At 30.8% G+C, this 12,959-nt stretch overlaps 1 protein-coding gene across 1 annotated transcript in view; it reads left to right on the top strand.

Annotated features, from left to right (window-relative positions):
• Positions 1 to 12,959, top strand: part of LOC145243975 (ubiquitin-like modifier-activating enzyme ATG7) — a 93,453-nt gene that overhangs the window by 58,822 nt on the left and 21,672 nt on the right. Inside the window, exons 11-14 of the mRNA XM_080107110.1 lie at positions 3,429 to 3,573; positions 5,357 to 5,515; positions 7,692 to 7,743; positions 12,303 to 12,439. Coding sequence (XP_079963236.1) covers positions 3,429 to 3,573; positions 5,357 to 5,515; positions 7,692 to 7,743; positions 12,303 to 12,439 — 493 coding nt within the window. The remainder of the gene's footprint in view (positions 1 to 3,428; positions 3,574 to 5,356; positions 5,516 to 7,691; positions 7,744 to 12,302; positions 12,440 to 12,959) is intronic.

Below are 12,959 nucleotides of genomic sequence, written 5' to 3'. Positions count from 1 at the left end.
ACAGACTTTGCAAATGGCTTTCAACTCATCATCTTCATCAACTTCAAAAAGTTTCCATGCAAGACTTTTTTTGGACTTTGGGCCATATTAGAAAATTCAGTTTATCTGTAAACAAATAATTTACTATTAAATTTTGTTTTAAAGCTAGTCACTTATTTGGATAATTAATTGAAAATAATCCGCTAAAAAAGACAAAAAGAAAAAAATATAAAGGGATGGGGCGGTAAATTGTACCAACCGGTAGTTAACAAAAAAAACTTATTGAATTTAATTTTTGAAACCAATGTATAAAAGTTTACATAATGAAATGCAAATATGCATTTTCTTTTGAATTTTTTTTTTTTTTTGGTTGACTGTGTTCAATTCACACATGGTTGATGCGGTTCAATATTGCTAAACTATAAGTCTTAAGTAAAATTCTATTTATAAATACTTTTTAAAATGAAATTATTTAATTAATCGTAAATATTATTTAGACATAAAAATTAATTGATTAAAAACCCTTTTAAAAATATATATATTAATTTCTTTTTCATTCGGCAAAAAACTGCGCAAAACACTTTTAATTTTCAATTTAAAATTCTAGAAAAAAGATTATATTATTCTGCTTTTAATATAATCAAATTCAGGGTTTTATCTTTCTGGAGAAAAAAAAAAAATAATGGATTTTATTTCAATGAAATTAAAAAAAAAATAACTTGACTGAATTGAATTAATTACCCTTAAATTAACGAAGGGGTTATTTAATAACTTTAGGTTTGGAAGAGATAGGTATGGGGTCGATTTTTTTGAAACTTCAAAAGAAGCCGACTTCTGTCAAAACTTTGCGAAATAATACAACGTGATTAATTTCATTTTAGAGATATTTCTTTCAAAAGCCTTCTTTTAAAAAAAGAAAAAAAGTATATTGTTCTATTAAACCTTTTACTGTTTAAATAATTTGACTTTGCTCGTTTTATTTTAAGAAAATATAAGTTGAAAAAGCATTTTCATTCACTATTAGAAGATTTGTCAGTAAAAAAAAACAATCGCCAAAAAGATAAGCGTTTTTATTTTTTATTTTTACTCACAATGTAGATCCCTGCATACTTCTTTTCAAGTTAACTCTTTTATAGTTTTGATCACAATAGATCTGAATGAATGAACCTTGTAAGGGAGGGGCACTAAGCATTGCCCTGTTAATAATGAATTTCTTTGGTTTCTTTTTATAACATGCTACATTTCTCTCTTGCGGTTAGAAATATCAGGAAATTTTTTTCTTTTTTTCAACATCAGACTAAAAGAATCGTAATGAAGGAATCGGAAAATTAAGGTATTTTTTAACGATGCGATTCCGATTCCGATACCTCCCAAAATACACGATTCTTACGATTAATCGTCCCACCGCTAGTATATATATATATATATATATATATATATATATATATATATATATAATGTCGCCGGGTTCAAATCTATCGACTGGTGTTCATCGTGACACCCTGCACTGAAGATTCCCGAAAGGATGAAACACTAGTGTCTTTAGGTATTTAATAATTATTATAGTAAATAATTATATAACTACTTCATTTACTCACATAAAATTAATATACATAAGTATAAATTTATGCGTGAACTTTAAGTATTTACTTCAAAAGTGCTCAATACATAGGTAGAGCTAGTTAGTAATTTATAAAATATATATGGCGATTAAGCTACACTGAATATTCCGCGTTTCATCCACTCTAGGATTCTGTGTAGCTTAATCGCCATATATATCTTATAAGTTACTATATATATATATATATATATATATATATATATATATATATATATATCTTGGAATTACTTATAGGTTGAGAGAGGATAAGCAGTTTGTGTTCAAGAAGTGTTGGATAATGCATATGAATGAGAAGTCAAATGTGGAGAAAGTATACATAGATGGTGAAACTATAGCAGTGGTTAACAAGTTTTGTTGCATTGGTAATATCATTGAAGTACAGAGTGAAGCAAGTACAGATATCATTGCAAGAGTTAGGAATGGATCGAGTAAGTTTGAGGGAACTTCTGTCATTACTAACTAGCTGAGCATTACCATTGTTGACCAAGAGAAAAGTTGATCAGACATGTGTATGGAAGTGAAACCTGGCCAGTAAGAGTTGAGGAGAGAAATGAGATGAGAATGATACAATGGATGTTTAATGGGACTCATAAACAGGCTTAGTGTAATGTTGTCCAGGAACCAACACGTTGTAGCATTAGTCACAAAGGGGGACAAAGAATAGGAAAAAACTTTAACTCACTTTTATTTGTTATACAACAACATTTATTTCCCCATTCTCTCATTACTCTTGTGACGTCCCTCATGTGATCGTCTTCTCGAACGTCATTCACACCTCGCACATGATCTCGAACATTCTTTATATCTCTAAGATGTCCTTTATTTTTTTTTTTTTAGTTTTAATCCTACCAGTGATGTCGTTTCACATGCATTTGTGTACGCACATCCACACTATGTTACATTAAATCTGATGACTTCAGAGAAAAATTAAATCTGCACAGTATAGGGAGATAAATGATTGTTATTAGGTTAGTAGATGTAGAATAGTTGAGGTAGCAGGTTTCAATTTACAGGAAAAGGCTAGGAAAAACATAAATGGGGGTGATAATGATGGATTTGAGAAAAAGAGGGATAAAGAAAAACTTGTCCAGAGATAGGTTAGTTTATAAGTTAATTTTTTAAAAGCAGTTCAACTCGTCTAGCTGAAACCACTATCAATAATTTCCCTCACTCTTTATCTATGCCTAAACCTAAATGTAGATTCCATGAACAAAGCTTCTTTCTTAGAACTGCACACCTGTGAAACTCTCTTCCGTTTTCCTGCTTTCCAGCTGACTACAATATAGTTGTCTTCAAGTCCAACGTGAACAAATTCTTGATAAGCCATCCCCTTAAGTAATCCAATTTACCAAATTTCCACTACTAACGATTACTACGACATGTTCACCTTGACCACTGTACACTCATTAACCCTTATCCTCGAGTGGCCTCCCGGCCTTGATAAGTGGTGATTCCTTTGTGAAAAAAAAATATGATAATGGCAATCTTTATATAAAGTTAGGTATGTGTATATAATGTCTATGTTTTTATACATGAGGTTTCACTCCTAAACTAATTAACCAATCATTATGAATTTGAAAATTCAAATATTTCAAATTTACATTAAATTTATAGTCATTAAGCAAGATTCCTATAAATTTAAGGTCTTAAAAAATTGCTTATGGAATCAAAATATCGTAATGGATTTTGATCGAAATACAAAATTGGAATAAGGATGTTTGATAGAAAGTTTAGTATTATTATATCTTGATTTTAATCTTTCTTAGAAGGTGATGCAAAACTGGACAGATATTCATCTTTTAGATTTTTTTTTTTAACCTATTTCTAGACTTGCAGCATCGGCAGTGGACCTCAACCTCAAGTTAATGCGTTGGCGATTAATGCCAGATTTGGAATTAGATAAAATCTGTAACACAAAATGCCTTCTGCTTGGATCTGGAACTCTTGGCTGTAATGTTGCTAGATGTCTCATTGTAAGTATAGATTTCATTTTTCTTGTTCTTTCCTTCCTTATTCATACAACCTATCTGCCATAGACTGGCCATCATAACTTAGGCGCTTATGGCAACAAAAAATCCGATAACCAGCATAAACATAGCAAAAATAAGCATATTTTGCAAGGTATAATTTGGGACGCTAAGATAATCAGTAGAACAACGAAAGAATGTTAAATGAAAAAACTGATTACACAAATACTATAGCCCGAGTCCCGGAAATTGGCGAAGCAGTTTACGTAAAGGAAACAAGTTAGCAAAGCAAGTTAATTAAATAACTAATAATAAATCAATGGAGTAATGAAAGAATGTTAAATGAAAAAAAAAAATGATTACACAAATACTGTAGCCGAGACCTGGAAATTGCTGAAACAGTTTACAAAAAAGAAACAAGTTAATGATCAAACTATACCTGAATGAGGTTAGTTCCGGAAATTGCCAAAGCAGTAAAAAAAAAAAAAAAAAAAAATACACGAATACTATACCTGCAAGCACCGGGTGAAGCTTGTCTTGAAAATTTCTCAAGCAGTTTTCAAAAAGAAAACAAGTTAATTAACGTACTTAAAATAAAACAATGTTAAGTAACAAAATAAACTTATTAATTAACGTATTACACAAAACAAAAGTAAACAACCTGTTACAATGAAATGATGTTAATTAATCAACAACAAAAATTAAATAAACTTGTTAAGTAATGGAAATGAAAAATCATATCATATGTTGATCCCTGATGGCAATAATTATACAGGGGAATACTTCTCCCTTTTTCCTTTTCCACCAAAGAAACTGAGATGAAGGTAGAACATCTCAGTTCTCGTCCCCAACAATTTTTAGATGTTTCTCTTTCCCTTCATTTGTCTTTTTTCCTCTTTTTTCTTTTCTTTTTTGATTCTTTTTTTTTTTTTCTCCAGAGGAAAAACTATTAATGAGTTCAACAAAACATAGAAGATATTTTCAAAAAGAAAAGTACTATAGATGGGTGCAAAATACTTACATTCTGTCAGCGAAGGAAACCCTCACAGTTTTCTTGGTCATGATCTGTAATTTTGTTTAAAACTCAAATGTATTTGTTTGGGTTATTTTTTTTTAACCCAAACATATTTGCCTGCATGAAGTCTAACCTGGAAAAGATCATCAGACTAACAGTTTATGGAATCAGACACCAGAAGAGGGAATGCCTCGACATCGTCACTCAGGCCACTCTTACCACCACCACCATCATGCCAAGTTGGTATGGAATAATTTATGATGCGGTTGAGTCTTTGAGTCATTGGAAAGAACCGGATCAACCCTCCCTATCAAAGTAATAATTGTATCACAGATACTTGAAAAGCAATTTTTTTTCTCTGCTGCTTAGAAAAACCTAATTTTTTTCCAATCTGAAAGTTTCATCTGGTTGATTGTCAATTGTTTGGCATAAAACAGATTTTCTTTTGTGGTTATTAATTTTCAAGAAACATTATCTTTATTTTTACTTCCTTACATTTAAATCTTATATTTTCAATTCAATGTTCTAGAACAATTACACTCACTCTTTTTTTTTTCTTTTTTCCGTTTCATTTTTCTTTCTCTTTTTTTGTCATTTCACTTTTGTTTTCTCTCTCTCTTTTTTTCCCCCTCATTTTGCTCTTATATATTTCTTACACTGTCTTTTCTCTAAGAATTCAATATCAAATAAGAGAAAATAAACTCTTTTCTTTCTCCCTTTACCTGCTAACAATTATACACCTTATTTTTTTTTTTTTTTTTTTTCCTGTTCTAGGGATGGGGTGTTAGAAATTTAACACTAGTAGACAATGGTCGAATCTCTTATTCCAACCCAGTACGCCAGTCATTGTTTGTCTTTGAAGACAGTTTAAATGGTGGCAGACCAAAAGCGGAAACTGCTGCAGAGTCTTTGAAAAAAATCTTTCCTGGATTGGTATGTTAAAAAAAAAAATCATCAAAATGTTTTATTTTATTTTGTTTTCATATCCATTAAGCAGATAAATGAGATGCTTATTTTTCGTTTTCTATATTATATTTTTCTTCATCTGTCTGTTTGTTCTTTTCTCAAAACTACTAGGTTGATCTGGCTGAAATTTTGCATAGACCTTTATGATAAGGTGCAGTGAATTAAGTATTATGATATCTGTTCAATGCACAGTTAATCCTTAACTAGTATTATTCTAAGGATTATTATTTAATGCAAAAATGAGCACAAGTTTAACCATTTTCAAACATCAATTTGGTATAAAATACTCATTTTAAGTCAAGGGTTATAAATTTTGTCTGTTTTTAATGGGTTAAAAAGTCTAGTAAGCTTATAAACATGAAAAGTGTGGATCATATTTTGTTCGTATTAACCTAGAAGGATTTGCACCACCGTCATTGTGATATTGCATCCTTTTTGAATCAATATTGTCCATTTTTTTTGGTCTGCTATCAAAGGAGGAATTGGACTTAATAATTCACTCTCGTTCTTAATAACTACACCATGGATTTAAAAAAAAATTTTTTTTATTATTTTGCACAAACATTCGTGGAGGACAGGGTCGCCTGCTTATGTAATTGACAATCCCATCCTCCATGTTGGAAGATAGGTGAAAGAAGCAAAAGTCGCATAATGGTCGCATAATGAAGACACAAAGTATACCAATATATGATAACAAATAAATGTAGATTGATTTACATTTAATTACAAATCAAGTTTGTAAAAGTTTCTAGCGACAGATGAATGAGTAACGTTACTTGTGTTTAGGCCTCAATATTCTTTGAGAGTTAGAACCGGAAAGTTGTTTCGGTCACATCTGCATTGTCCTGAGGTCCAGTGAAAAGGGAATGAAATATATAAAACGGAAGTCAATGTAATTGTATTGCCTCCTGGTGGCAAGGCATGGTGTTACCAGAGTTAAAGGGCGATAATTGTGTCTACCTTAAGGTCCTCCGTTTGTGCCTGTGTGTCCGTGTGTAGAAAACTCAGTTCCCATACATTAATCATGGTGAAAGTAAATTTTTGCCAGAACAGATTTTCTGAGATTACTTTGGTTGCCCCTCCTCTCCCCCCATGTTAAAAAAAAAATGATCAAAATATGTTTTGTTTTATTTTGTATTCCTATCTATTAAGCAGATAAATGAAATGCTTATTTTTGGTTTTCTGTATTATATTTTTTGTTTGTCTGTTCCATTATAGGCGTAAAATTGCCCCCCAAATCGTTCATCTGTTTGCACTTTTCTCAATAACCACACTTTGGATTTTTTGGAAATTTTGCGCAACCATTAGTCATGATGAAAGTAAATTTTCCACTCATGGAGGGGGACCCTGCATGCTCGTTTTTTTTTTTTTTTTAGTTTTTATTTTATTTATTTATTTATTTATTTTTACTAAAATCATCACTTATCAAGGCTAAAACAGCATGTCTAACATGGTTGGCCTCTTAATTCTTTACAAAGTTCACATGCCTTTAAGCTTAGTTTACTATTGAAAACTCGAAAAACATAAAAGAAATTTTCATTGTTTACTTTATTGCTACAATGTTTTCTCATACTCTTCTATTTCATAATCCGACCAATCCATAACTTAATACCATAGCACAGTTCACTGCACCTTATCATAACAAAGGTCCATACAAAATTTTAACCAGATCGGCCCAGTAGTTTCCATTAGAACTTCTCCAGTAAATGTGGTATTGTGATAACTAATCCCTATTAATCTCTAAATTTAACCAAACAGATACGATAATATTTCGTTTTCTGTAACTGATCATAACAAAGGTCCATACAAAATTTCAGTCAGATCAGTCCGGTAATTTCTGAGAAAAAGTGGAATTGACAGACAGACTAAGAGAAATATATAAATATATTTATCATTTTGACCTGATATATTTTATATCATTGATCATATACCGTAATGAATTGTCTATTCATTAAAATGTCTGATTCTAAAGCCTTGCTTATATGGGCAGAAAAAACAAGTTTTAACATCCAGTTTTTGCCCCCTTGCCATCTAAAAGTTTTAGAAGCAATTCACATTTCATATCAACAAACTTTGCATATAATCCAAGGTACAAAATGTGGATTATTTTTTGCTGTAAATTTTCATATTTTTAATTTTTCAGAATGCTGTTGGCATAAATTTGTCAATTCCTATGCCAGGTCACCACGTTTCAGGTAAGAAATGTTATCTTTGTTTTGCCATTTTGTGCATTATTAGTGGATATCTAAAGAACTAATTGCAAAATAAAATATATATGAAATACGTTTATAAGCCAAATTATGACATAATATCATGTAAAATAAACAAATATTTATTTGTTAAAAATTAACATTTTGGCAATATATGCCATCATCAGAATTTTATGCATTTTTTTTTTTTGTTCGCCTGTGGTGATATTTTCTAATGCTGGAAGATTATGCTTGGTGTGTGTATTGCATTGTAATTTGACTTATAAACGTATTTCATACATATTTTAAAATTTAAACTACACTTATATCACAGAAAATGCAACTTTGACTTAAATTAATTGTATTGTAAGTAAAAATACTAGTACATACTTATTTGTCATGTTGAAATTAGTAAAAATTCTAAAAATTATGAAAAATAATTGCGTGTGAATATAAAATATATTATTGTATGTTATCCATCTGCCATTTTCTAATTTGGGTACTTGTACAGTTTAATCAAGACATTAAAAATGAAAATATTGAGAAAAAAAGGTTATATTGTATGTATCTGTTATGGAATGAGTTCTCCGAAAAAAAATTTCATTTAATTTCATCAAGTAGTTTTTTTTTTGGTTTTTTTTGTTTTTTTTCACAGCGAAAAAACAATTTATGATACCGAGCAAAAGGTTTGATTTTTTTTTTTTTTGTTTTTTTAGGAAGAAAAGCTAGTATTAAAGATGGGGAGGGGGTGTCGCTGCTTTAAACTGAGTTATCTTCCTGTGGCATGTTCAAAAAAATTCAAAGATGGCTACCTTCAATGTGCTGTCATAAAAATGTCTTTTTCCGCTGTAAAAAAAAACTACTTGATTAAAGTAAATTAATTTTTTTTTTCCAGAGATCTTCAGTCCAAAATGAATATGTACAATATAGCCTTTTTCGATATTTTCATTTTCTAATGTCTTGATTGAACTGTACAAGTACCCTAATTTGAAATCGTATGGAATTCTGCATGACAAGCTGACTTATCTCCTGTAATAGAACAAATGTTTTTTTTTTTTTGTTATTTTAAGAAACTAAAATTGCATTATTTGATAAATTGTATTTTTATTTGTAATCATTTTTCTACTCAATCTTTTTTCATAATTTTTGTAATTTTTACTAATTTTGACAGGACGTGTAAGTATGTGTTAGTGTTTTTACTTAAAATGAATTTAAAAAATTTTTTTTTTTTATAAATCCACTTATAATGCACAAGCACTTTTTTGTTTTCTTTAGTTTTATTTAGAGCATAAACTCTTACAATTCAGAACTCAGAAAGATCATTGTTATAAAAACAACAATAATCTTTCTGAGTTCTCAATTGTAAGAAGAGTTTATGCTCAAGAACAAACTTTACCAAAAGATCTTTCACCTAACAAGCCATTTTGTACAGATAGAAGAACCTGAAATCCTACCTAACTAATATTCCTGGTGAACCAAGTGCAAAAGAGATCCAGACAATTGCACTTAAGGGAACAGTGAGGATACTGAAAAGAGCTCTCGGTTGGTTTCAATAAAAAGCAGGGCAATGTTGGCAGCTGGTCTGGCTACCCCATACCCAGCATTACAATCTTCAAAGAAAGAAAATAAAAAAAATGTGACTTTAAATTTAATATAACTAAGGTCAAAGATTCTAGAAAGAGCTTCAAACTATACCAGGTTGTGAGGTACCAATTCAACAACTTTATGGAGTGTAAGGTTTTATCTTGGTTGCGATTACTCTGAGGGGCATACTCATTTGGAACAGTAGCATCTCTTAAGATCCAATCCTTGGGTTAAATAGAATCTGTCCTGATTACATGCAACTGCATCCGGTGATATATACGCATAAATTTTCCCTCATGAATGACTGTTGTATTACTGCTGTGCTTAATAAAATGATGGAAAATACTGAGTTTCTGAATTTTTGAAATGATGATTGATAATTTGTATTATTTGGATTATTCAGACTATTGTTCTCATCTTCACGTGTTTCCATCGATGTAATCTCCAACCTTCCGGTGGTCCTGGATATGACCTTAAATGGTGAGGCCCCAGCTTGCGGGCTTTGGTGAGTGTGGAGCCACCCTTTAATTGCCGTTGCTCCCAGGTCCACCCTGACTCAGAGTGGTAGTACCTGTTAGGGGCCCAACTATGGGTTAAATAGAAACTGACTTGAAAAAAAAACAAAACAAATATATTCTATTAAAAAATTTTTCTTCAAAATCACTGGATTCGGCATTAAATAACCTGAAAAGGGTTGATATGCCATAAAAAAAAAAATAACCAACCAACCTCCTGATGTGTCTTTCTGGTAAACTCTGGAATCTTTCTGGAATTTCAACTGGAACCATTTATTTAATCCATAAGGACCTGTGACATAGTGAATAAAGTGCTTGGTAAAACTTATTTGTAAATTACACTCTTCTGAAGGTTGAATGTTCAATCCTCAATGTGGGTGACACTAAAAATACAAACGTGAATTACTTAGAACTTCTACCTAGTCATGGCTGACAGAACAAGAGCATGCTACTCCTGTACATTAAGTAAACGGTTCTGTTCAAAATTCCGTGCAGATACCTGAGTTACAAGATACACCTGAAGAAGGTTGGAGGTTACATCGATTAAAATGTGCTAATAACATCCAAGATATGAAGAGTCTGAATAATCCAAATAATACAAAAAAAACACTGATGTATAAAATATGTTATAATTTTATTAATTGGTTGTGGTGGATGAGTGAATGAGAAGGGGTGGAGAAAGCATGGGAATAGACAAAGGTTGATTTCTCAAATTTGCTAGCCAGCAGACTGTTCAATCTCAATTTGGACTAGTTTATATAACATTTTTGGACACTCGCTCATCGACAGCTGCAACCGCCCATTCTGGGATTTTGTCTTTGCCATCAATGTAGCCACACCCCTCCCACTTACATGTACTTAGGGTGACAATGTGTTGATAATTCCTGACTTTTCATAGCTAATTTTATATTATCTGTGTCATATGAGGACATCTTTTTAAAATTTTGTGCACAAATAATATAATTAACCAAAAATAATAAGTGATAAATAATATATAATGAAAATGTAATAATATTTAATATAATAATATAATAACACTTAAAATATTATATAATAAAATGAAATATAAAATATAATACAAAAATAAATATAAATAATATATAAATTCACATAAAAATATTACTTTAATATTAGAAAATGAAAATATCTTTTTAAGCGTTTCTGGAGACTTTTAAAATATAACTGAAAAAAAGTATTCTTTTTTTGTTGGTTCCAAAAGGTTCCAAAAACTAAGTGTTCTAAATTATTGGATTCTGGAACATTCTCTAATGATTGCTATAAATAGAAGATTATGCATTTGTAAAACCAGTTATTGATTCATACACCAAATTGAAAGGGACGTGAAATTGGGGTGGTCTTGCTAGAATCTAACTCTGGCCAAATAATGAGAAATGAATGAAACCTGGTCGTAAATAAGCACAATGAATGTCAAGCCTAATAAAGCATTTTTCAAACAAACCACAACAGACAGCATCTTGGTAAATATAGATTTTTCTGAATCTTGATATTGACCAACAAAAATATATCTTTGAACTTATGGTGTATTGCTAGCACAAAAACTATTATCTCCCTTAGATCATTCTGTTTACTGTATAATAGTTTTTGTTACATTTATCTTTTTGTTTATAATTAATTCCTTCACTCTTAACTGGGCACTGTTCTACAGGTAGGGGTCGCTTTTTTCGAAAGTCATCCCCTCTTTTTGATTGATTTAAACATTTGTCACTTCCGGTTTAGTGATGGGGGCAACAGCAAAATCGTCACTTTTTTTTTCACATTCTTTTCCTTTTTTTGCGGTACGGGTTCGAGCCTGCCTGCCTACCTACCTAATACCATTTTTTTTTTTTTTTTTGCTCAACACACACCACCTAACACCCGGGCAACGCCAGGCACCCAGGCTAGTAATATATATGTTACAGTGAATAGCGCTAGTCATCACAATAACATAATTTTTTAAATCTATTTGGCATTTAATTTTACGACAGTTTCCTCTTCCTTCTCTTCCATCATCGACTTCTACTCGCTCTCCTCTCATGCCGGTTTTCTTATTCTTCTTCTTTTGTGTTTTTTCTACCTTTTTTTTTCTCTCTACTTTCGTTGACTAATAAATTTAGTCCATTTTATGTCTTTCTTTTCTAACCAAATTATTTAGTGACTTTTTTATTAGTGTTATTTATTATTATTTATTTATTTATAATTTATTTATTTATTAACTTATGTTTTTAATTATTCATGCATTTATTTTTAATAAATTATTATTTATTTAATTTTTAGTTTCATTTTTTTCCCCCTTCTCTCTTAATCTGCTACATCCTCCTCCCTACATGTATGTTTAACAACCACCCTTAATACACGTCTATATCACTCAACAGTCTACGGAGAAAGAGGTTGACCGTTTTCCGCAGACTTTCACCATGGCATCACTCACTTGATGTTTCTCACACTATACCACGTCTTTATTTTCAGTAAGTGGTGTTGAACAAGCAAAGAAAGACGTAGAAACTTTAGAGAAGCTAATCGAAGAACATGATGCCATCTTCCTCCTTATGGACACTCGTGAGAGTAGATGGCTTCCAACTATTATTGGAGCCTCCAAACAGAAGGTGAGTATTCTATGATTGTTTGTAACATTTCAGATGGATAATACTCCTTAGCGACAAAAAAAGGACTAAATTATGACTCTCCAATTCTTTCTGACAATTATCTATGTATTATTACGATAGCATGTGTGTTATTTAATTGAATTGTTTAATTGTTATGTACTTCCATTTTTTGTAATAAATGATTTTACTAAGAATTCTTCATAAGTTTTGGTTTCGGTTTCAATTATAGCTGATGGAACTCAAGTTATTTATCTCTCTCTCTCTCTCTCTCTCTCTCTATATATATATATATATATATATATATATATATACACTTGTGCCCGATATTATTCATACCCCCTCTTGAAAATTGAGTTTATTAGGTGTAACTTTGTAAGAATTTATTGTTTACGTCCATATTGATACATATTCTTAATAAACGTCTTCTGATCATTTTCGTCATTTTAAAATCTCGGGATACATGTAATAAAAGAAATATACAGCTATTTATAAAATCTGCAATGTTCAAAAATAATCATAC

Source organism: Euprymna scolopes, chromosome 22, assembly GCF_053919585.1.
Source record: "Euprymna scolopes isolate OS-2025 chromosome 22, ASM5391958v1, whole genome shotgun sequence".
NCBI classification, from domain to species: Eukaryota; Metazoa; Mollusca; class Cephalopoda; order Sepiida; family Sepiolidae; genus Euprymna; species Euprymna scolopes.
Note: the sequence above shows the minus strand (reverse complement) of the source record. Positions and strands in the feature narration are given on the sequence as shown.